The sequence below is a fragment of the Ixodes scapularis genome, unplaced genomic scaffold, assembly GCF_016920785.2.
Source record: "Ixodes scapularis isolate PalLabHiFi unplaced genomic scaffold, ASM1692078v2 PGA_scaffold4__175_contigs__length_147842914, whole genome shotgun sequence".
Lineage (NCBI taxonomy): Eukaryota > Metazoa > Arthropoda > Arachnida > Ixodida > Ixodidae > Ixodes > Ixodes scapularis.
Window position 1 is genome coordinate 143,801,910 of NW_024609879.1, and position 24,175 is coordinate 143,826,084.

The 24,175-nt window shown below is 46.9% G+C and overlaps 1 protein-coding gene across 3 annotated transcripts in view; it reads left to right on the forward strand.

Moving 5' to 3' along the window:
• The window catches only part of LOC8030353 (diacylglycerol lipase-alpha), a 115,462-nt gene that overhangs the window by 81,504 nt on the left and 9,783 nt on the right, over positions 1-24,175 (forward strand). Inside the window, exons 10-18 of one of the 3 annotated variants that reach the window (XM_040206728.3) lie at positions 3,651-3,734; positions 5,317-5,394; positions 5,513-5,593; positions 7,123-7,265; positions 14,936-15,077; positions 16,546-16,736; positions 19,035-19,058; positions 21,975-22,107; positions 23,528-23,758. In XM_040206728.3, coding sequence (XP_040062662.2) covers positions 3,651-3,734; positions 5,317-5,394; positions 5,513-5,593; positions 7,123-7,265; positions 14,936-15,077; positions 16,546-16,736; positions 19,035-19,058; positions 21,975-22,107; positions 23,528-23,758 — 1,107 coding nt within the window. The remainder of the gene's footprint in view (positions 1-3,650; positions 3,735-5,316; positions 5,395-5,512; positions 5,594-7,122; positions 7,266-14,935; positions 15,078-16,545; positions 16,737-19,034; positions 19,059-21,974; positions 22,108-23,527; positions 23,759-24,175) is intronic. The other 2 variants (XM_042293488.1, XM_029966783.4) reach the window with 2 other exon arrangements.

A 24,175-nucleotide genomic window follows, 5' to 3' on the forward strand; every position in this document is an offset into this window, starting at 1 on the left:
TGTACCTTGTGCTGATGATGCTGATGATGCGGAGCGCAAGGTCACCTGCTTTTTTTGCGGGGGTTGTAGTGACGTCAGAACGGCGCTGGGCTCTGATTGGCTCTGATTGAAAAGGGATAGCGAGTAGACCTCAAAGCAAGATGCCTTTAGGTCTACTCACTATCCTTCTTCAATCAGAGCCAATCAGAGCTCAGCGTACTTCTGACGTCACCACAACCCCTGCGCCGAACAAATGCTGCCCCATCATAGTTAAGTTTTCTGGCTACAAAGTAAAAGATCCTTTCGGCACGCGCTAAGCTGAGGGAAATAAATGTTACTGCTAGCGAAGATTTCTCGCTCTGCACATGTAATGCTCGAAGAAAGCTTATCGAGTTTGCTAAGAACCAGCCTGAGTCACCGAAACTGCGCCACAATAAGCTCGTAATAAAAAAAAAAAAAGCAATACGTGTATTACTTGGTAACCGAGAGCGTAGTCGAACTTGCGCTCCAACGCGCTCCGGAAAACCCACAGCCCAGCGCCTCAGCACACGGTGAGAGATAGAGGGAAACGCGAGGGGCAGTGGTCTTAACGTATCTGATGTATCCGTTCCTCCCTGGAACATTCGTAGCATAACTAATAAGCGCCATTCACTAACCTCAGCTATAGATACCTGCAATGCTCATATCATAGCATTAACTGAAACCTGGTTGCATCCTCATTTTCGCGATCACGAAATCTTCGAGGCAGCACATCGTTTCTCTGTTTATCGCTGCGACCGCACAACGCGTCAAGGCGGCGGCGTTCTTTTGGCCATTTCTAAGGGATTGCCTTCCCAGTGTATTCATATCCCCAGTAACTTGGAAATAATATGGGCTATTATCGAAATAAATCAGCAAAGAGTTATCGTTGGTGTCTGCTATCGTCCCCCTAATTATTCTTCCACCCTCGTAAACGAGCTGCATGATTTAATTAACCTAGTTGTGTCTCATCATCCTACATTACCTTTATTTTTACTGGGCGATATTAATATTCCTAATATTTTATGGTACAGCGAATCGCCTTGTATGCAACCTTTTTCCACTCTAGCAGATAAATTTCTAAATCTGTGTTTTGTGTTTTTATTCACGCAACTTGTCAGGCAACCCACAAGAATAACCGAATCAGTCGCGAATACACTAGACCTTGCATTAACATCTTGTCCTGATCTCATCTCAGAAATTAATTACTTACCTGGCTTGAGTGATCATTCCCTTTTGTCATTTCACGTCAACCCGCAGCGCGTTAATTCTAAAAGTAAAATGAAAACTATTCGTAAAACTAAAAGGCAAATTTTGAAGGAATTTGAAATTCTTCGAAACTTTTTTGAAGGACTTTGAAATTTGCAGCGTGCAATCCAACTGGGATATCTTCGTGGCCAAGATCAACGACTTAACTAATAAGTACATTCCTACCCGCACTATCATACCTAGCAGTAATGCTTCCTAGTATATTCCCCACATCAGACGTGTATCTAACAGAAAAAAGCGATTGTACAGATCAGCCAAATCATCCTCAGACGATGCTCGTTGGACCGCTTACAAACTGGCTTCCGATGAACACGTGGCGGCAATTGAAACAGCCAGAGAAAAATACCATAAAACTACTCTACCATCCATGCTTGCAACCGACATTAAAAAAATTTGGCGCGTGATAAACCCTGCTGATGATGTTAATATTTCACTAGTTGACAGCTCAGGGAATCTCATTCCCCCTCAACAATGTCCGTTTATCTTCAATGAAATTTTTACGCGTAATTTTTCTGTAACTTCCAACGTCCCACTACCGACTACCAATTCTTACGATTACCCTACTATGTTCCCGATAATCATAGAGCCTTTAGGTGTCGAAAGCATAATTACATCACTTAAACTCCCTCCGCTCCTGGTTGTGAGCTCATCAGCCCAAAATTGTCAAAATGTACGAGCTTTTATTATTCAGTTATGCTATCAAAACATTTTCAACAGTCAATCGATAATGGTTGTCTCCCAGCTGAGTGGACAGTCGGGAAGGTGATTCCACTTCATAAATAAGGTAACAACCATTCTCCACTTAATTACCGACCAATATCACTCACCAGCATTCCATGTAAAATTTTCGAACATATACTGTCTTCGAACCTCGCCAACTTCCTTGAATTTAATTCGTTTTTTACGTCGTCACAACATCGGTTTCGAAAAACCTACTCGTGTGAAACACAGTTGGTATCAGTCCTTCAAAAGCTAAATGTCATTCTTGACCATTTCTCATTGACCGATAGCATCTTTCTAGACTTTTCAAAAGCCTTTGATAAGGTATGCCATAAGTTATTACTCTACAAATTGCTCCAACTTAACCTTGATCCAAAACTTCTTATCTGGCTTGAATGTTTTCTGGTCAACCGCTCGCAGTTATTGTAGCTAATATTCATCTCTCTCAGCCGAGTGGCGTTCATTCTGGTGTGCCACAAAGCTCTGTGCTCGGACCTCTTTTTATTCTTATATAGATTAATGATCTACTCTCTTGTGTCTCTTCCCATATTTTTGCCGATGACTGCGTTGTATTTAGGGAAATAACTTGTGAAAATGACATTAACACGCTCCAGTCCGATCTTAACGCTATTTCTGTTTGGTGCAAAATGTGGTGCATGGAATTGAACATTAAGAAATGTAAATTTATGCTCGTGTCCAGGAAAATTCATAATCTACCTGTTTACCATCTTCATAACTCGCCCCTAGACGCCGTGACTAGTTATAAATATCTTGGTATTCACATCACATCAAATCTCACTTGGACAGTTCATATAAAATATATTATTAGTAACGCTAACCGTATGTTGGGATATCTTCGACATAATTTTGCCAAAAGTTCCCTCATCTCTAAAACTTTTACTTAAAAAAAAAGAACTAATTCGTCCAAAACTCGAATAGGCCGTTTCAGTGTGGGATCCTTGTCATTAAAATCTAATTCACTCACTCGAAATGGTCCAGAATAACTCTGTTCGCTTTATTTTGTCCAACTATAACAGAACTGCGAGCATAACCACAATGAAATCCAGCCTCGACTTACCGCCTTTGTCATCTCGTCGTAAAAACTTTCGTCTTTGCCTCTTTCACTGGTTGTTTTATCACCCCCATCTCCGCGCCGAACGTATTTTACCTCCCCAACAGGTTTCATCTCGATTAGATCACGTCCATAAGGTCGGTGTCCCATCGTGCAGAACTAATGCTTTTTTTCAGTCGTTTCTCCCACGCACATCAGAAAAGTGGAATCGCCTTCCCGTACCAACAGCTTCATTCGAACACCTCCAACTGTTGAAGAACGCCTTAGCCAATATTGTATGAAGAGACGCCATTTTTTTATACCTCTAGTAACTGCTTTCTTTTACTTCATCATGATTTATTTTTGTAACCACTCCCCTCTTCAATGCCAAAGGCCCTGAGGCTACATGTAATAAATAAATAAATGAAAAAGAAGCAGACGAACTTGCGCTCCGCATACGGACGCGCGTCTGTCACCTTGCGGTGTGGTGTCCGCTTGGGGCGGGACGCGGGGATCCACTAACGATAGCGCCAAAGCGCAGGCAGTTTTCTTCTCTGTGATATCGTTTTTGAGGCCCCTGGTTTAGGCAGGGTCATTTCCCGCGTGTCCACAGGTCGGAGAGACCCCATTCTTCGTAGCTGTGGACCACGAGAAGCGGACGGTGGTGGTCTCGGTGCGAGGAACCCTGTCTCTGCAGGCGAGTGCTTTACTTTCGGTGTGGCGCTGCAGGAAGCGGCCATTTTGGTATTCGAAGAATTGTTCAGTAATCCGCGGACGCTTACTGTTTTTCTCGCTCGAAACCAGACATGTCCTACACCCTGAAATTGGCCAGTGAGTTCAGCTCTCTGCCGAACGGTCACACTGCCGAACGGTCACAAAGACAGTCTGCAAACATGAGTACCACAATATTCGTGGTTCAAATGCGGCGTGCCGGGTTCCTCCTTGAATTCTATGCCATGCAGCATTCGAAATACGGATCTCGATATGGACTCGCGTTCGAATCTGTATGCAGACTGTCTTTTGTATAATGTATGAGCAGTGTGACCCCGGCTTTAGACTGCCAACCACGGTGAACAATAGAAGGATCCCAGCGGCGGACAAAGCTCCCACCATGCTTACACCAGAAAAATGGGATGTCTGCTGGGACGCTATGAGCATGGCGTTTTGCTGCAGCTGATCATCTGTGTTGCGTAAATCGAATCTTTGGATGAAATCGTAACTTGAGCTTCGTCATTCGCTGTATCCGCGTACTGCAAGAAAGTGGACTCACTTATTTTCTTAGAGTGTGCTTTAAAGGGGCACTGACACATCAAAATCATATTTTTTTTTATTATCCGAAACGATTGAAAACGATGCCGGGACATTACCCTCAAAATTTGAGATTTGGGAATTCAGTATTCGTGAAGTAAAAAAACAATTTCCAAATGCCGAATTCGAAGTTCCCGCGCGATCGGCGCCGGTGCCTTGACGTCAAAAATTGCGGAGACCTGAGAGTCGACTTCCTTTCACCACTCCCTGCTGTTGCCATGGCGACCCAAAGCGAGGAGGAAAGGAGCGAGCGCCCGGCGTTGCGGCGGACCGGTTTTGAGCGGTGTCGCCTGTTTTCCGTTGGAGGATACAAATCCAGGAGACGGCACCACAACGAACTCCCGATTTTCGGTATTTCAAAAAGAAGGGCCGTAGTGCGTTCGCAATTGCGTTAAAAAATATGTTTTAGGATTGCCGTAATTAAATGTTATAGAGATGTCGCCTACAAAGCTTCTAAATTTCCTGATTTTTGACGTCACCGATCAAAAGAAGCGAGGAGGCGAGAGGCGGGAAAAATCAAACGCCAAAAATAAAAAGGCGCGCGCGCGCGCGGGAAAATTTTTTTTTGCGATGCGGTTTTTTTTGCGTGTCTATGACTGCAACTTGCATCGTTTTAGACAATAAAAATAAATACGACCTTTGGGGTGTCAGTGCCCCTTTAAGAATGATATCAGCCTTGCCGGTATATTGAAACTACACTCCTATGACACTTTGTCGCTATGTGTACCTTGCAAGTCCGTTGCGCTTACTACCATAAACGCCAGATCTAGTAACGAAATTGAGTGTATACTGAAACTAACACATAGTTTTCGAATAAGGATCTTCAATTCAATTTAAGGACTATCTGATGATCTGAAGACTCTGTTCCTATATTCTGGGACCGGTCACTTTAATCTTAAGATATGAATAGAATGTGCCTGTGACCTATGAATGACGAAATGTGTATGCAATGAAAACTATTATTTATACAGGACGTCTTGACGGACCTTAACGCTGAGGGCGAACCGCTGCCCACTAACCCTCCTCACGAAGACTGGCTTGGACACAAGGTGAGTCCTTTCGCAGTTCCCTTTTTTTTTCTTGTGTGTGTGCGCGCCGAAAAAGCGCGCAGCCATGGTGACTCGCGATTTTGACGCCTGCCGCTCTTAATTCGACCCGTTTCCGCAGGGCATGGTGCAAGCAGCGGAATACATCCGGCGGAAGCTTGTGGACGAAGGGATCCTCTCCCAAGCCTTCAACTACAGTTTGGTAAGTCTGTCCTTGAATATATCGTGTCCTTGGTGTCTATGAATACATGTCCTCGGTGCGCTTAAACAAGGGGCACAAGAAGCATGGTCATAGGGTGGCCATATCCCTGTGGCCAAGCAGTTCTTCATAGGTTGATGCCTGGCCGATGTGGCTGGCTCGACGCCTACTATTGGGCAGGAGATCGAACTATAGGGGGCGCTCTGACCCGTTTGTTTTCCCCACGCTCGGTGTTTACTCAACACAAGGCCTGTACACATGCCAACAGGCCTTATAGGCATGGCCATGTCATCTTCTACAATAGAGCGCGGGGCACAGTTTAATGTAAAAAATACTAACAATGGGCGAAGCGACCTTAAGTGCCGGATCTATCTTCTGAGAATGCGAGCTTGACCCACTTCGGCTTTTGTGCTAAGCTGGGACCGTGCATGCTGCATTGTTCATGCAGGCCGTCGTGAAAACAAAAGAGCCGCTCCTCCCCCTCGCCGGAGAACACGAACTCCAGTCGAACGCTGACGCCGCGTTCGGTTATGTCGGCCGAGCGCTGCGTCATTGTGTTTGTTGTCCCCATCCGTGTAGTTGATAAGTTAACCGCTTGGGGCGTAACGGTCTGTCCTCCTCCCCACCATCCATCCAATGAATGGTCGATGTTCCCTAAGCCAGAAAACGGCCGAGCAAGTGCCGGGCATGGTTCCTGGTCGGTGGCCGACATAAAAATAGTGCTCATAGTCTCTGACGGCTTAAGTAACGTAGGGCATGGCTTGCAATCTTCACGCCTATTGCTTCGTCCTTAGGTGTGATCAGCTAATGCCACAATCCTAATGGTTGCGGAGCGATAGTAAGATGCCTGAGACTTGCCCTGCCCCGTGTTTTTTAAGCTATCTGTGACTATGTGGTGGCCACGACGTTTCCGAGGATTGCCCTTTTGCCACCCGTGAAGGTAAATCGAAGTCCTCGGTGGTCGGGCTTCTGCTAAATCTTTTTTTCCTCGTCCGATGGGCGATGATTGAAAGGCCCGATCATTTGCCTTGCAGTGGCTGGACAGTGGCCGATGAAGCGACCGACCTCTGTGTTGCTCGGGTAGTGCCACTAGTGGAGGCTTCTGGGGTTCTTAGTGACACCGGAAGGGTGTGCACTATAGTATAGAGTTTCCTGACGCTTCCTCGATAATATCTATGTCTTTGGGAAGCATGTATCGAAATTCCTAAAATCGCGTGCCTAATTTGTGGTTGTAGCAAGTTATATTTTTTTTATCGGCAGCTGGGTATAGGTACATGTTACACGTGGAATTCCAGTTGAGCTAGGCTTTAATTAGAAAATTGTAGATTAGCAAACGATTCCTGCTTGTCACATGTTAAATGCATAGCACATATCTTAGTGACTGCCTTGAAACAAAATTTTCTCGACAACGCTCGAGAGCGCTTTCGCATCTGGAATGGTAGTCGAGCAAGAAAATTTACTTTTTAACAATATGGAAAACACTGTGTGCTAACCCAACCGCCATTTTTATTTTTATTCGTTTTACCTTTCAGGACAAAGGAACCACTCAGTACGATTTAGTGCTGGTTGGTCATTCGCTCGGCGCTGGAGCGGCGGCCATCTTGGCGATCCTGCTGAAGCAGGACTTTCCGAACCTCCTTTGTTACGCTTACGCTCCCCCGGGCGGCCTTCTCAGGTGGCTTCCGTCTTTCCTCTTTTCATCCGTTACAAACCTACCATAAAATCCCGAATAACCCCCTCCTCCGAAAGGTCGCCCACCTCATATTTTTAATGCAAAATGTGTTTTATGGGTCGTTTTCTATGATAAAACCGTCACGAACCAGCGCCATGAACGAGCATTACACGCGAAAATAAAAATTAAGTATGTCTGGTTTATGCGGGACATTCTCTGCTTCCTGCTTTTTTTTTTTCCATTATGATCAAGCTTGTCTAACTTTATTCCCTATTATTTTATTTTCCTTTTCGTTCTTTTACCTTTCGTCTCCTTGTCTTTGGTGGGCGTTCATTCGGAACAATAGACCCGTTGCTCTCGGGCAGGAAGCGCGAGCGCGTTCGCAAGACGCGATCATGTTATGCTGGCAGCACTATCCAGGCGGCGCTGTAACGTTATATTTTGCACGTGTCACGTTCGAATGCAAGCATCTGTCAGCATCTCTAGACACGCGATAACAAAACGTCTAAAAAAGAGCTAAAATTAAAAAAAAAAAAAGAATTATGCAGCTTGCGGCCTCAGCGTCCCGTCCAGCTTTATTATTTTATTGCCTTCTTTCATAGTTTCCGTGAGCACGTATGTTTCACTTTACATGATAGCGAAGGTAAAGCTGCTTTAAAAAACATGTTCCCCCGAACGATGCTCGCACTGCACGAGCGCGCGTGCTCGAAAGGGACACTGCAGGTTCGGAGCTGGCTCTTGTAGCCTCTGCTACGCTGACACTTCGAATGGAACGGAGTATAAAAAAAACTGTAGTGGGGAAGCGTGATGACGCACGTTCGACACGCGAGCCAAATATTCTATTTTGCTCGCCTGGAGCGCTGCTCAAAACTTGAGAGCTACGGGCCTATACGGTAGTCGTCTCAAATCACTCCTAAAACCTGCGTAGAAATGCAGCTAAAAAAAATCTATCCATGCGTTTACTGTTTCGCGGTGTTTTCAGAGAGTCAGCCACTGCGACCTACGCTAGAGGCTTCGCGGAGGACGAGACGAGAATTGTAGAGATAAAAAAACACGACGTCTGCGACGGTAACCCTAAACATGACGTGTCGCGTGTCCTCGTCGCGCTGAGCGTGACGTGGCTGTCTTCATGCTTGGTCGAAACGCTTCTCCGGTTTCGTCATTCTCCGACGTCTTTCTTTATGTACTGCGTGCCCCCCCCCCCCCCCGCCCCCCCCCCCCCCCTTTTTTTTCCTTAAAATCAAATACTATTTAGTTGTTTTTTTTCCGCCAAAAATACGATACACATCGCCAAACGCGCATTCACTGCCCAAATGAAGCGCTAGCTGTTCGAACCAGATGTCACAGTTTCAGAGCTAACCGTTATATACTTCAAAAGTTATAACTGATTGTCTTTATATATAAATGGGAAAACGGGGCTGCTTTTGGTAATTGGCGCCGTTCAGCTCCGTCATGTAGCCGAGGGCTCCTCCGCCGGTCGCCATTTTCCAATTGAAAATTTTAGAAAATCACTTACCGCATTTTTACACACTTATAGGTCGACAACCCCCCCCCCCCCCCCCCCCCGACACACACACACACACATTGCATGTGAGCAAAACGAGAAAAAAACTAATTCTACTTTAGGGGCTCATGCGTAAGGCCAAGATGGAGAACGGTAGGGCACCTCTTTCGGACGCCTGGCGACCAACGAACACTCGACGCTTTCTGCCCTGCTTTAGCTGCACGTGCACGCGCGACGCGCTCGAGATGCCCAAGAGTTATCCAAGTCGGGAAGCTCGCTCTGGGGGCGAAACAACTAGAGTTCCTCCCTGTGGTTCTCACTCTGTCTTTCGTCCGTCCAGGGGTACTCGTTCCCGTCGTCATCACTGGTACGTTCCGAAAACACGTAGTCGACGTCGCCCAACGAAATCTCGCACTTCGCGAACGACCGCTTCAACCGCAGCTTCCGGGCTTGCTCGGCGATCGCGTCGCATGTCGTAGGTAGGGGATTGATCGTGCACTTCTTCGACGTACGTTGCGTGCTCGACTTCTAACTTCGGAACGCGTCCAGACGGATCCAAATCTTGGCCCGCGGAAGCCTCTTCGATTGCCGTCACAGCTAAAAAGTCCTGTGCCGTTGCAGACGCCACTAGCGCACCACTCTCTCCGACAGGTTGAACTTGCGCCCAGCAGCGCATGCAGTTGCTGGTTGCTTTCGGATGAAGAAGGGCCGTAACGAGTATCGAAAACCTAAAGGGTCCGAACCAGGCGTGTCAGTACAGAGAAACATAGTTGGGACTCCAGTTTCCAGTACGGTCGCACGATCTTAGGCGCTCGATCAAACAACGTGCGACCCAACCTCGTTGGTGCGACCGTGCTTCGTGCGAAAACAAGCAGCGGGGCGAGAGGCTGTTCCAGAAGCTGTTCCGGCCTTTCTGGCGTGGCTCTTACATCGAGTGCCGCCACCCCCGGTACCCGGGCGCGCCGCCGCACGGCGCGGTGTATTGCGCGCAGTGTTGTACGGAACTTCGTTCCTGGAACGCGTTTCTTTTAAGAGGAACGCCACCGTTCAATCTTGCATCGGTAGAACTGGAACAAGAACTCTACGTTTTTACTAATGAAAAAAGGAACGGCTACCTTCTTTTTTTTTTTTTTTTGTCCAGCGAGTTATTTTTTTATTTTAGTTCTACGGTGGAAACTCTAGAAGGTACAAAACAACTTTACGAAAAGCAGGATTTTGTGAATTGTTTTATTTTGTGGAGTCCTCGCTTGGTAGCAGTCGCGTACAGGCGAGCTGGTAAACATTGATTGTGTTTTCAATCTCCAAACCTGCGGCACAAAAAAAAAAAAAAAAAAACTTTTAGTCATAGCAAAAGACACACAAAGACGAAGCTCTCAAACTCCGCTACTTTCTTTGCGTCCACGAATACTCATGCGCCCAGAAATCTAAGGACGACTACGGTCATCACTGAATTTCCAGAAAGAGACCTACAGCTACAACAAAAGCAGGTTACCAGACATCGAACGGTGTGTAGCTCGAACATGGGTCACTTAAAGGGGTCATGAAACGCTTTTCCAACTTTTTCCTGTTTCGCTTTCCTCCTCAACTCATAAATCGCGCATTCCACCAAACAGTTCAAGAAGACGAAAAGAAGCGAGGCCCCCCTCGCTCGGAGAGAGCCATTGTCCCCCTAGAAGATTAGCCCGTCGCTCAAAACTCGGACAAAAGTTTCTTTCCCTACCCCGTTCACCCCTAAGCTGACAGTGCTGTGGAAGCTACGTGCTCCTTGGGCTAGCCACAGTTTTGCCACGTGAGCGTGGCAAATGTGGCTGCAGAGAATGAGGTCAGGTGATGAAACGGAGGCGGCTGATTGGTCCGGCAAGCGCGTAGCTTCTACCACAATGTCAGCTTAGGGGTGAAGGGACTAAATGAGGTCCGGTTTCGTGTGACGTCAGTTTGGACCGGATGACGCGCTTTTGGGACCGCGGATGTATCACAGTGAAAAGGCAGAGAGGTTTTGAAGGGGAGGGGGTACGAAATAGTCCGCTGTGTTTTCAAATTTTCGCACTGAAAGTCGGGCTTTTGACTTTCTACCTTTTTTCTTTTGGCCCACTGAACGATGTGCTATTAGTAAAATCCCAATCTAAAATGATTTATCCCAACTCAAAAATCGTTTCATGGGCCCTTTAAAAGATACACAGAAATTAACCTTTATTTCCTCTCCCCTTCTCCCCCTCCTTCAAACTGAAGCACGAATCCGACCTTTAGAAAGATTGACTGGTAGCTTTTCAAGACTGACCTTCCAAAAACGCTACCGGGTCATTCCATGTCAAACGTCACGTGCGACCGTGCATCGTGCAATCGCTTCCAATGTCAAAAAAAAAAAAAAAAAATTAGTTTTTTGTTGTAATGTCCGTAGCCATGTCCTAAAATATTTTTGGCGGAAAAAGTTTTTTGATGACGTGTTCGCGGTTTTATCTTTTAAAAACAGCGTGAAATTAGGCATCACTCAATAATTGATGAAAAATGAACTTTTTAGTGAAACACCCAACAATATTTTTTCTTAAATTTGCACGGCTTTTGACTTACAATATGGTTGGGCTTGTGAAGTTTTGTTTAATTTAAACATTTCTTAAAAGACTAAAAAAGTTCGCAAATTTTAGGATTTTTGTGATTTTATTAAAAATATTTAATTGCTCCTGGGACTTAATAGAACTTTCTACCGACTGCCCTTGCAGGTATATAATCTATAAAAAAAATGTTTAAAACCGCTCAAAAAATATCTTGCGGTAAACAAAAATCCTAAAGTTGCAAAAAAGTGTGTTTTGACGCATAAACAGTCGTTTATTTCTTCCTGAGGTGTTTCAAGTAAAAATACAAAATATGGTGGGTTTGGAAGAACAATCGATAATCTTTTGATCCTGAAATTTTAATCGAAATAATTTTTTTTTAAAGCAAAAAAAAAAAAAAACAATTTTTGAAGTTGAACTTTCGCACCACAACCCGGCGTCGCTTCTTAACGCCTCTTCGCCGCACAGCATGCCACCTGCGACGATAGCTGACACGATTAGGTCCAAAGAAAGAAGGAAGTTTTCTGCCGCTTCCCCTTGTCTGTCTTTCCGGCTGCAAGGGAAGAAACGGCGGGTATCGTGTAATAATCGGAGGTGCCGCCAGCGCGTAGCAATAGCAGGCCCGTTGTGCCCCTTGTACCCGAGGGCGGCTCGAAACGCGATGCCTAAACGACGGGCGGCATTAAGTGACCAGGACTTCTCCATGCCATGCCAAAGGTCCCACGCCCACCTCCGATTCCTAAAATAAAATTGATGGCTCTTCACTGTAACCTTTAAAACGCCTCTCTAACATACTTCTTCACGAAAAAGAAATTTCATGGGGTGATGTCGGTTTGAACTATAGTAAAAGGTGGGTAGAACTACGAGTCATTCAATAATTGATGAAAAGTAAGATTTTTTTACGGAACACTGGATTTTTTTTGCCTAAAAACCCTACGGTATTTGGATTGCTATGTAATAAGGATCATGGTCATGGAATTTGGTAGGCTTGAAGCAGTTAAAAAAAAGGAATATATGAGTCCTTTCGTATATTTTTTGTTTTATTACAAACTATGGCTTTGCTGCATGCGACTGTAAATACTCTCATCGATAGCCCTGTAGGTATACTCTACACCAGTGGTTCTCAATCATCGATGTTTCACAGACACCTTGTGGATCGGCGGATATGATGGAGGACCCCATTCGTGGTGAGGGGAGGGAAAAGGTATAGGTTAAATATTATAATAATTTTATAAATTGATATAACTAAGGGCTAGTGTGAAGTGGACCTCTCCTTTTGACCTATACACACGAGAAAACTCGCCCGAAATCTAAAACATTTCTTTTCGACCTGAAAAAAAGACAATTTTTATTGCCCGGTTGACTAACTTCGTGGACCCCTAGATTACCTTTGCGGACCCCGAGGGTCCGCGGACCCCTATTTGAGAACCACTGCTCTACACAAAAAGGTTTGACGCCGTACAACTAAATATCTTGCAGAAAAAAAAAAAAAAACTAAGTTTGTGCAAAATTGCGTTTTTCCTTTTAAAGAGCCGTCAATTCTGCCTTGAGGTGACCCAAAGAAAAATACGTAACATGGTGACTTCTACAAAAGAGTTTATTTCCTTTTGTTCTTGAAAGTTTAATTAGAGTAATTTTGTTCTAAGGAGGAAAAAAAAAAAAAACATTTCGAACTTTCGCCCCGCAAACTGGCGTCGTTCCTTGCGCCGCTTCTCTGCACCGCACGCCACCGTCGAGCCCGGCAAAGCGTGCGACGGTGTCACGGTGTGCGCACGCAGGTTGAAAGCAGGACCTCGAGTTCTTGGGTACATCTTGGTGGGAAGAGGCTTTTTCCTACTCTTGTTGCTTTATGGCTTTTCCTATTTTGACCGTTTTGCGCGGCTGTGTCCTCCTGTGGACTTCCGCTGTCTTGATATCAGCAAATGCTTAGCGCTGCCGGGTGAGAGTATCCTCTAGTACAGGGGTGGCCAAACCGCGGCTCGCGAGCCGCATGCGACTCTTTGCTGGTCCAAGTGCGGCTCGCGGATCCCTCGTAAGGGGACACCCCCCCTTTCGCCCCTTTCCGCGTTTCACCCGGAAAAAAAAAGAAGAAAAGGTTTTAGAATAAAGCACACTGCACCTTGCAGTTTGGCAGCCTTCTACTCCCATACGCACAGTCGTACATCCTTGTGCCCCCATACGTACAGTCAGACTCTAAACAAAAGTCAAGTTTGCACCCCCCCCCCCCCGCGGCTCTTGGAAGTTCCGTGGTTTTGTTTGCGGCTCTTAGGCCAGGCCAGCCTGGCCACCCCTGCTCTAGTAAGTTAGCCGATTCTTACGTACACATCACAATCACTCTCTCTTGTCAACGTCAGGACAGATGCTAACAGCAACACAACAGCCTCGTGAACGGGCAGTCTCGTACGACGAGGCGATGTGGGGTTAACGAATGCGCGCAGTTAGGAGGCTCACGCCTCGTTTGTGTTTAAATCGGCTTTGAAACGGCTAATTCTTGCGTCGCTGAATAGTTCCGATTTTCACCGCAGCATGCATGACAGCTAGATGTCGCGGCGATATTATCGCGTTTCCCTTTTAGGAGAAGTCCACGTCAACTGATGCCGCCCGTATTAGGCATCGCGTTTCGAGCCGCCCTCGGGTACAAAGGGCACAACGGGCCCACTATTGCTACGTGCTGGCGGCACCTCCGATTATTACACGATACCCGCCGTTTCTTCCCTTGCAGCCGGAAAGACGGACAAGGGGAAGCGGCAGAAAACTTCCTTCTTTCTTTGGACCTAATCGTGTCAGCTATCGTCGCAGGTGGCGTGCTGTGCGGCGAAGAGGCGTTAAGAAGCGACGCCGGGTTGTGGTGCAAAAGTTCAACTTCAAAAATTGTTTTTTTTTTTTTTGCTTTAAACAAAAATTACTTCGATTAAAATTTCAGAATCAAAAGATTATCGATTGTTCTTCCAAACCCGCCATATTTTGTATTTTTACTTGAACCACATCAGGGTGAAATAAACGGCTGTTTATGCGTCAAAACACACTTTTTTGCAACTTCAGAATTTTTTTTTCTGAAGTTGCCGGCCTACGGGGACGCGTAGGCCGGCGCTCTCGCCTCGGAGCCACCGAGGCGGCAAAATGATAAGAAAGCTAAAAGAATTATAGAAGTGGTAGTACGAGCACAAAGAATGATATACTACAGCTACAGCTGGCTGAAATCATAACAAGCCGAGGTGTTCTTGATATCGCGATTGTTTCGTCCTTGTCGGCGGTGGGATGCTTTGGTTACAATTATAAGTCAAGTTCCCGCCTCCCTCTCGCTTAGTTCAAATTTTCAGATATTTTAAAGTGGGTCGACTTACAATCGTGTAAGTACGGTATGTCCTTTGCCCAAGATAACGGTTTGTTCCGAAGCTTCGGCAGCTTGTTGGAACCGGTAGCTACACGATTGGGCTGAGATTGAGAGTTCGGCAAAGCGTAATGCAATTTTGCACTTAAAAAAAATAAAAATTAATAAAAACTATGTTATTTTTGGGACAGTACTTTTTTGGAGTCCAGGCAATCAAAGCAAACTTCTAGTGTGCTCCCTTCTCCAACAAGTTGCCTCCTGTTGCCTCGTGTTTTCTCGCACGTCCCAGTCTTCCAGCCGTGGAGTACAGCAAGACCTTCATCACGTCTGTGGTACTCGGCAAGGACGTGGTTCCCAGAATAGGGCTGCACCAGATGGAGGCGCTCCGAACGGATCTCATCAACGCTATAAAAAGGAGCGAAGACCCCAAGGTTCGGGCTCCCGCTGTTCTAACTCGGGGCGTGCGCCTCGGTCTGAGACAACCCCGCGGCCACAGCTTGTTCGCTTGCTCGCTGGACGTGTGTGCACATAGTGCCCCCAGCTGTCGACACCGAAGCCGCTAGGCTGTTACATGACGCCGTAGCGTCAAGGGTCGGACTCCAGAGCTAGGCGAACAAACAACGAACGTTAGTTATCACAGTTACCAAGGGGGCGAGCCGGCGAACTTGCAACATCTTGAACACACGAGCTTTGGGAACAAAATAAAAAAGTAAGCATCTTTGTGTGTTGTCCACTTTTTTTTTTTGTTCCTAAATTTCGGGCGTTCAAGATGTTTGGCGAACGTTGTTTGCTTGATGGATGATGGCATGATGGTAATGGTGGTAATGATCGAGCGGCACCTTGCACCTCCCAGTCAACAGTATGGTTGTGCACCCCTCCAAGTATGCACCTCCTTGGCATATATAAATGTACAATGTAGATGTCCTCGGCATATACAGATGGTGCTACAGGGTGTGCGACAAATTGCACACCCTCTAGCAGCATCTCGTTGGGAACTCTTTATCCTCTGAAACGTCGCCAACTGGAAAAAGAATTTATGATAGTTGAGAATTTGACGTATTGCTGGTGGTTTCTAGGGTCAGAATGAAACTGAGTTTTATTTTGTTTGCTGAAAAAATCGGTGATTTTTCGCATTTTCTAATTGACGCGCCGTTCCAGGTATCGGGGATGAGCGATTCGTGTAGTATTAATCTTCTCGTTTTTGTTTTTTTTTTGTTTTTTTCTCTCCGTGATTTATTGCTGGTCTCGTTTTTTTTTTTCCTCCGTGACTTGTTTTGTTGGCGTGATGTTTCCTTGTTTTAATTGTGTGTGTGTGTTTAAGACATCATGCTTTAGTTGTGAATTTTTTTTTTCTTTTTTAAGAACGATATATTTATTTTCGAGAATGTGGGTGTGCACGCAGTCGCGAGCACATGTCGATATGTTAAAACAAATATTTTCACACCTAAATGTGAGGTAAACTACTCTCCACTCCCTTCAGAGAGCGCTCCGATGCCCTCCAGAGAAGAGGCGAAGAAGGAGCTTCCCTCTTAGCAGGATCCTCTTTTGTGCCTCCCGGATTTGCCCAGACGTCGCTGTTCTCCTCCCAAAAGATTATAGAAGATAAACCCGTCACTCAAAATTCTTACAAAAACAGCTTCCCTCTCCTCCTCTTACAAGGTGTTCAAAAGTACGCTATGTGTCGTCAGTGCGAGCCGCGTAAAATAGACACATGCGATCTTTATACGTCCTCACATTAATCGAATATCAAACACGAAGGTGATATGCACTCATTATTCAATCTCAAATATGCCTTAACAATCATACAGCTTACTTTTGTCTGTCTGCTTCTTGAATGAGACCGGTTCCGCTGGCTTTCATGATCGAACTGATTTGTTTCGTCCTTCGATTTGCTTTCAGTGGAAAATCATTCTTGGAGGCGTCTTCTGCTGTTGCCCGGATGAGGTCAATTTCGACCGAATGGAAGACCTGACGTCAGCGTCACGGGACGTGACGTCACATCCCAGTGATTCCACGATAGCCCTGACGGCCCACCAGCCCCTCTACCCACCGGGAAGGATCATCCACATCGTGCGAAATCACCCCAAGGAGTGAGTTGATCGGACATGTGTAATCGTTCTCTAATCTCCGAAACCGCACCGAACGACACTGAAACAGATTTTATCGAACCTAATCTTCATTGGCGACGAGTTGTTTCGGTGGCTCCTGCCTCTCATGGTTCCTATCTGCGACGTTACGACCTGGGGGGCTATGTTGCACGTTTTGGACTCCCAGGAGACTAGGGAGAAGGAAGTGACGTCAACAACGCTCTTTAGATCAGTGATTGATGGAGTCGCTGATGACGCGTTGCGTGGTGCTGCTAAGATACGTTCATTTACACCGACGTAACTTCCTTCTCCCTAGTCGCCTGGGACTGGGAGTATACAAAACGTGCAACACGACAGCGCCTGTAAAAAGCTCGGTGGAAGCTAGGAGTCATCGCGTGCTTAACCGTCAAAGTTGTCAGGTTTACGTTCCTCTGATCTCCACACAATAAACGTGGGTAGAATGTATCATACTCGAGACGTCATTGTGAGCTTACAAGGAGGAGGAGCTGAGCTTGTTCGTTATTCATTCCGGTGTAACCAGCTGAACATAGGAAGGATAGAAGGAGATAGAAATTTTTCATTGTGTGCTTATCTCTTTCTTTCTTACTCTATTTCTTTATCTCCTTTCTTCCTTTCTTTCTTATCTCTTTCTTATCCATATTCAGCTGGTTCCACTGGAAAAGTCGTAGTGAGCGTTGTGCCAATCTCGGAATGTCGACCGCAGCCGCGCTTTCGGTCGCGCAAATCGTCAATAACCGAGACTCTCTACAATCACCGGCAAGATAAGGAACGCGGGACGACACGAGTCGGGAGGATCTCATTACCGCTCCTCAGCCAATGGGGTCGCAGCATTATCCGATAAGAGCGCCGAATAACCAATCACAGAGCAAGCCGCGGTCAACGATCCGATGGGGCTCACGTGCGCTGAAAAACGACGAGCGCCGTGATGTCTTTGGTGCTGCTTGACCGGCATCATGGCATCGTAGCGTCGGCTGCGGTCTTTCTTAAAGTGAAACGAAGCGCGGCGATTGAAGGTACAACCGGAGTCGTTCGATATCGCCGCTGGTCACCGAAAACTTCGGCCCATGTTTGGTATGGGGAAAACGGCTGCCGCCAGGGGCGCTATACTCTTCCGGAGGGGGACGTTTTTGTTTAGAGACATTCGAGATGTCAAGTCCCAGCCCCCAAAATTTTGTCCGTCCGTGCATTTTCCGCTAAATATAGTGGGGAAAATTGATATCACGAGGCATATACGCGAATTCAGGTGTTCGGCTGAATTTAGCGGGAAATTGATGTCACGTGACCTGAAGTCGCGGGACAGACGGACCGATTCAGTTTCCCTGCTAAGTTTAGCGGGAGATGAACACCAATTAAATTTAGACGTCTTGTGACCTAAGTACAAATCCAGTTTCTCCGCTAAATTTAACGGGGCAAATCGACGCCACGAGCCTTATTCGACCGTTTTGTTTCCCCGCTACATACAGCGGGAAAATATGCGTTACCTGCCACACCAATTCCCTTCCAAATTCAATAAAATTCATTTTATGCATAAATTTCTAAATGTATAAATCGCTGCCATTAAAAAAAAAAAAAATTCGCACGCCTACATTTGGTTACGTCTGTGATTGATCACTGTATGCAAGCACCGATTATTCCCTATTGATCTCTAATAGAAGAACTTTCAAATAATTGCTTTTGTTCCATTCGTTTTTATACCGAACTATGGTTTGCAAGCAAGTAGAATGCCCGCGGATTCGTGGCGCCTCTACTCGATGGTGTATACTCGCGGCGCTGTATTTTAACGGTGATATCGGTATTGAGAATTCCTTTTGGAGGCAGGAAGAAGGAATGGAGAGTGACATAATCTTGGAGAATGTTGTGGAAAAGATTGTTCTTGTTAGCGTTGTAGGAAATGGGGTCAGAGTCCATTGTGTATGCGAAGTTTGAACAGTTGACTGAGCGCTGAAGACACTAAAACTAGAAACGCTGCCAGTGTAATGACGCGTCACCGCCATCTGTTGGTGGCTCATTTGGAGTGGGTTCAAAATTACGACCCCACTTGGCGGTTCTTAGCCCCCTTGTGGACGTTAGTGCCACGCGTGGTCGCGTGCCAAGCACTCCCATAGCGTTACGGAGAGGTTGCGTGACTAGTAGCATATTCAAGAACACTGGTACAACATTGCTTTTCTATAGTTGGATATGCCGCGTGGTAGAAACTGACGACTTGAATCGCGACGTATGGCTTGCGCGAACTTGCTCCACATTGCTCTTTTTTTTTCTTCTCGCTTTTCTTGAACGCAGCCAAAAGTATGAGACCAGGTGGAGGTAAGTTCTATAGAAATTCTATAGAAATGCCCGCTTTAGCTTTCGTCCGCTTAATTAAGGTGCTGGACCTACGTGCGAGAATTAAGCGGGAAAATTCCAGAAAATGCAGTGGCCCTTCACTTCATTAGAATGGCAATTTGGGCTAGTTGGTTCATGATAACGTTCAGGGCGCCGAAAATACACAAGGACAAGAAACAAGAAAGGAGACGAACGCAAGGTGCCTTGTGTTCGTCTCCTTTCTTGTTTCTTGTCCTTGTGTATTTTCGGCGCCCTGAAAGTTAGCCCTTCACTTGTTAGTGTTTTTACTTCCCTTAAAGGGGCGCTGACACTCCGAAAGTCGTCTTTTTTTCGTTGTTGTTGTTTAAAACGATGGATAATCACAGACACGCAAAAAGTGCCACAACGCTAAAAAAATTTACCCTCGCGCTCGCGCGGGTCTTTTTATTTTTGGCGTTTCTCTCTCGCCCTTTTCACCTCTTCGCTTCAATTTATTTGTGATTTAATCGATTACGAAATGTAGAACCTTTGTAAGTGGCAATTTTTAAATAATATTTAATAACGGCATTCGAAAAACACGTTTTTTTAACGCAAATAGAAAAACACTACGGCCTTTTTTTTTTAATACCGAAATTTGGAGTTTGGAGTGGTGTCGCGTTGTGTTTTTTTCATCCACCCTCGGAAAACATGGCGCGCCGCGACGCTCGACCGATGTAGGACTGAGGATAATCGGTGAGTCGGGGAATCGGACGAAGTTCTCTTTTTTAGGGGCCCGACGACATCTCAGACTTCGAAAAGGAAATCGTCAAATGGTCAGAACCGCTGGGTTTGGTGTCTATGTATCGTAGTTTCGGTTCTGGCTCCACCGGCGCAGCCTTCCACGCAGAACCGGCGTGACGTGGCCCCTCACGTCGCTGAGAAAAGCCCACTCCGCGTTCTCTTCGACTTCACACCGTTCCAAAGAATCTGAGATCGCTCAAAGGGCCGTAAAAGAACTTCAAACTCGAAAGTGAAGCGTCGTCTGCTCACAGAGATAGGCGGCACACACGGAGGAAAGAGGCTGATCGCGGGACGCGGGCGAACACGACACTTCGGATCGGGGCGGTCCGGAGGCGTGAGGAACTCGAGTTGCAGGACGACTCAATATTTGACGTCACTGCGCTGGCGCAAATCGCGCGGCAACTTCAAATTCAGCGTTTTGTTTTTGTTTGTTTGTTTTACTTCACAAATACCGAGTTCTCAAGTTTCCAATTTTGAAGGTAATATCCAGGCATCGTTTTAAATCGTTTCGGATAATAAATAAAAAGATATATGATTTTGACCTGTCAGTGCCCCTTTAAGCTATAGGCAGGTTGCTTCGCCGCAGTGATGTTTCTGCCTGGGGTTTTCGTAAGCATGGCTCTGATATTAACGAATACGCTTTTCCTAATGCACGAAAGGCAATCGCTTAACGCTTGAGTTAACATAATGTCCCTCGTAGGTTAATCACAGCAAAATGAGTGAATCACTTTGTTCCGCATCCCACGTGCCGCATTCTTAGCTCGAGTTCTTTCCCAAGCTCAATAGACCCTTTTCAAACGTCCGCGCCATCTGTTAGATGCTGCGCCCATTACCCGAGGTTGCCATTGTTTGGGCACGTCCTCTAAGCTCGTGTTGGACACGAGGGTTGCGTCAGCGTTCGGCGAGGACTCGGATCCAATCACACGCTTCGTGCCCAAGAAATGGCGACCACCAATGTTGCCTGACGAGGTTTTGAAAAGAGTCCATTATTCGCTTTACTTGTGCTCACCCCCAACGTACAGTCCCAAAATCCATAACTCTTTACTTGAATTGGCGACTACAGACAAGAGACATTCCGCAACCATAAGCCCAAGTCACAGACATTATCTTCGGACACGCCTCAACCCTGTTGGAAACATATCTCTATGTATGCTTCGAACACGTCTGCCGACAGTTTTGATGTGACCAATCTCACAGGGCCGTCATAAAAGAAAGAAACCCGCCTAATGTCTGCAGACTGCATTATACAGGGTGAAACAAGGAGACGGCAGGCTCTTTAAATCGACCGAAAAATTCGGTTTCTTAACCTATCGCGCTACGACTTTGTGCAGCGTTGCCCACAGATGGTGCATTTTTTTTTTGTAAAATTTGCAAAGAGCGAACTTACGTGAGTAAAAAGTAGAGAAAGAAAAAGGCTTAGCTCCTATGGAAGCGCAGCGACGCCACCGGTCTGCAAACAACACGGCTTCCGTTTCGCACGGGAGACAAGAGATGGCGCAAGCGGTCGCAACGCCAACTGCCGCCAACGAACGAGCAGACGACGCCGAGAGCCGGCGTATTTAGCAGTCAAGGAACTGCAGTTCCTTGCTGTTACCGCGCCTGTCTTTTTTATATTGCGCCTGCGGAACGCGCGCCGCTTTTGAGTCGAAAAGATCGTCTGCTAAAAAGGCCTGCTCTCGGCGCCGTATGCTCGTTCGTTGGCGGCGTTTGTTGCGCCATCTCTTGTCTCCCGTGCGAAACGGCACCGTGTTGTTTGCAGACCGGTGGCGTCGCTGCATTTAAATAGGAGCTAAGCCTTTTTCTTTCTTTACTTTTTCCTCAGGTAAGTTCGTTCTTTGCAAATTTTACAAAAAAGAAATGCACCATTTGTGGGCAACGCTGCACAAAGTCGTAGCGCGATAGGTTGAGAAACCGAATTTTCCGGTCGATTTAAAGAGCCTGGCGTCTCCTTGTTTCACCCTGTAGATTAGTAGCGTGACTTCAGCTGTACGATCTCGCGAATGCAGTTCTTGCCCATATCATGTCAGCTCCAAGTTGTAGCTCAACTAGACCTTGTCCCGAGTGCCTTACGGGCTACGAAAAATGTAAAAGCGAGAACGGCCATCGAAATGTGTTCCTTCTGCCGTGGCGGTTCCCTAGGCGCATGATGGGCAAAAACGAGCCGGTCTTCCAAGCGCTCTGGGCGGACAACAAGGACTTCGACCAGGTGCTCATCTCGCCCGTCATGATCCAGGACCACATGCCGGACAAGCTCCTCTACGCTCTCGAAAAGGTCGGGGGTCCTCCTGCTTTGTGCCTCATTACGCGGAGTGCGAGTTCGTCTGCTTCTCGCGGTTGCAGTGACGTCAGAACACCGAACTCTACTTGGCTTCGACGGAAAGATAGAGGGTAGACCTCACTGTTAGCTGCATCGAGGCCTACCAACCATCCTTTCAATCGGAGCCAATCAGAGCTCGGTCTCTTGACGTCACCGCAACCCCTGCGAGAAAATCAGACAAACTTGCGAGCCGTAAGCATCTCACTGTTGCTCAGCGGCCAATGAGATTGCAGCATTGACCGATAAGAACTCTGAAGAACCAATCAGGAGGCAAGAAACGTGAGCATAAGCCTTAGGCTGTCATTAGCTATCAGTATACACTCTCAGGTGCCCCTACTTCTAAGTTGCACCGCGATGTACACTGAACACCAATCATCGAGCTTGCCTTGATCATCCTTAGCCAATGAGACCAGCTGCGGCAGAGCGGCGGCATCCCCGCAGGCCATTAGCAGCGCGGCGGTGGATCATGTGACAAGAGGAGTGAAACTGCGCGGAAAGGTGGCGCATAGGACGGCAAAGACAATAGGGAGTTTTCGTAGACCACACTGCCCCCTCCGCTAAGCGTTCCGCAACGAGGAAGTTGCTACTGCGCCTGCGCGCCGATAGCCTCGACTGTGGAGTTCCCGCTATTGTAGCGGGTTGCGGAGGGCCTTGCGGGACGCCGAAAACGATCTACGAAAACTTCCTAATGATCCGTGTACCATGTAGCACACACGCTATTTTTTTTTCTATTTTTTACCGGCGTCGCAAGAAGCATAGGACGGCGTTTCCACGTTTCAAGAAGACGACACGCAGAGAAAATACGCAGCCGATGTGGTTTCTGGTGTCGACATTTTCTGCTTCACTGGTGTGTTCAGACTGTGAGTGGTTTAGCTTGTGTGTCAATGGGTTCCGTGATCAGTCTTTGCAGGGCAAAGTCCCTCTTTCATCTTTTCTTTTTGTGTGAACTTGTTCGCATTGCAAAGTGAATAACTGAAATGCCTTTCAGACAGCTAGAGCTTATAGAAACGCTGGCAGACAAATTGCGAACCGAGATAGCTTTTATGTCTTTAATATCCCCGTTTGTTTTTAATTGGCTAAAATCAAATATAAAAACGACAAATAAGCGATTGGCTGCGTCTTTTGGCGCCCTCACGTTTCTCCGCCGAATCGCGGAAACGCGGGCGTTTCAAGCTCTTTGAGGTATAATCGGACGCAAAGTCAATCTATTATATTTTGTTTCTAGTGTTTCGTGCTCGTAGATATAGTTATGACCATAAATGGCCGTAAGGATAGAAACTGTTTAGTGCGCATCTATGGATCTCGAGAGCGCAGATCAAGCGAATCCCACCAGGCTTTCGGCAAGGCTTAAAGGCGCCTTCCGCGCTCCCCCCAGCTGCTGGTGAACACGGGCCCCACGAAGCCCACGCGGAAGGCGGCCAAGCCCCAGCCGGGGGTCACGCAGCACGACCAGGGCTCGCGCGACGCCCTCCTCACGGACACCCCGCCGAGCCGGTGTTCGCCCCCGCACGGCGTAGTGCTCGAGACCTCCTTCACCGACTTCTTGCCGCCGTCCGAGATGGAGAGGCAGCAGTGGGACCAGTCTTCCACGGACCTCGCCTATCAGGTGAGGGCCGCCTGTCCGAAGCACGTCTGCTCTCCCGTCTACGCATTCGGAGAAAAAGCTTTTGAAGTGACAATGCCGGCGTTCTGATTGGCACGTTTTCATGGACGTCACATCACCTGGTTTACAAGGGGGAGGAGGGAGGGTGGGGCTTTGGACGCGAGTCTACAAAAACATTCCCCGCTAAAGTTAGCGGAAAAATTTCCCCGCTATATTTAGGGGGAAAAATTCCGCGCTAAACTTAGCAGAACCAATTTTCCGCTAAATTTAGCGGGGAATTTTTCCCGCTAAATTTCGCGGGAAATTTCACGAAAATTTCCCGCGAAATGGGAGGGGTGCAGGAGAGGAGGGTACAGATGAGGAGGAGGGGCATAGCCTCCTCTCCGTTCCTTTCCCTCCTCCTCCTCAAGTGGTGCGCTC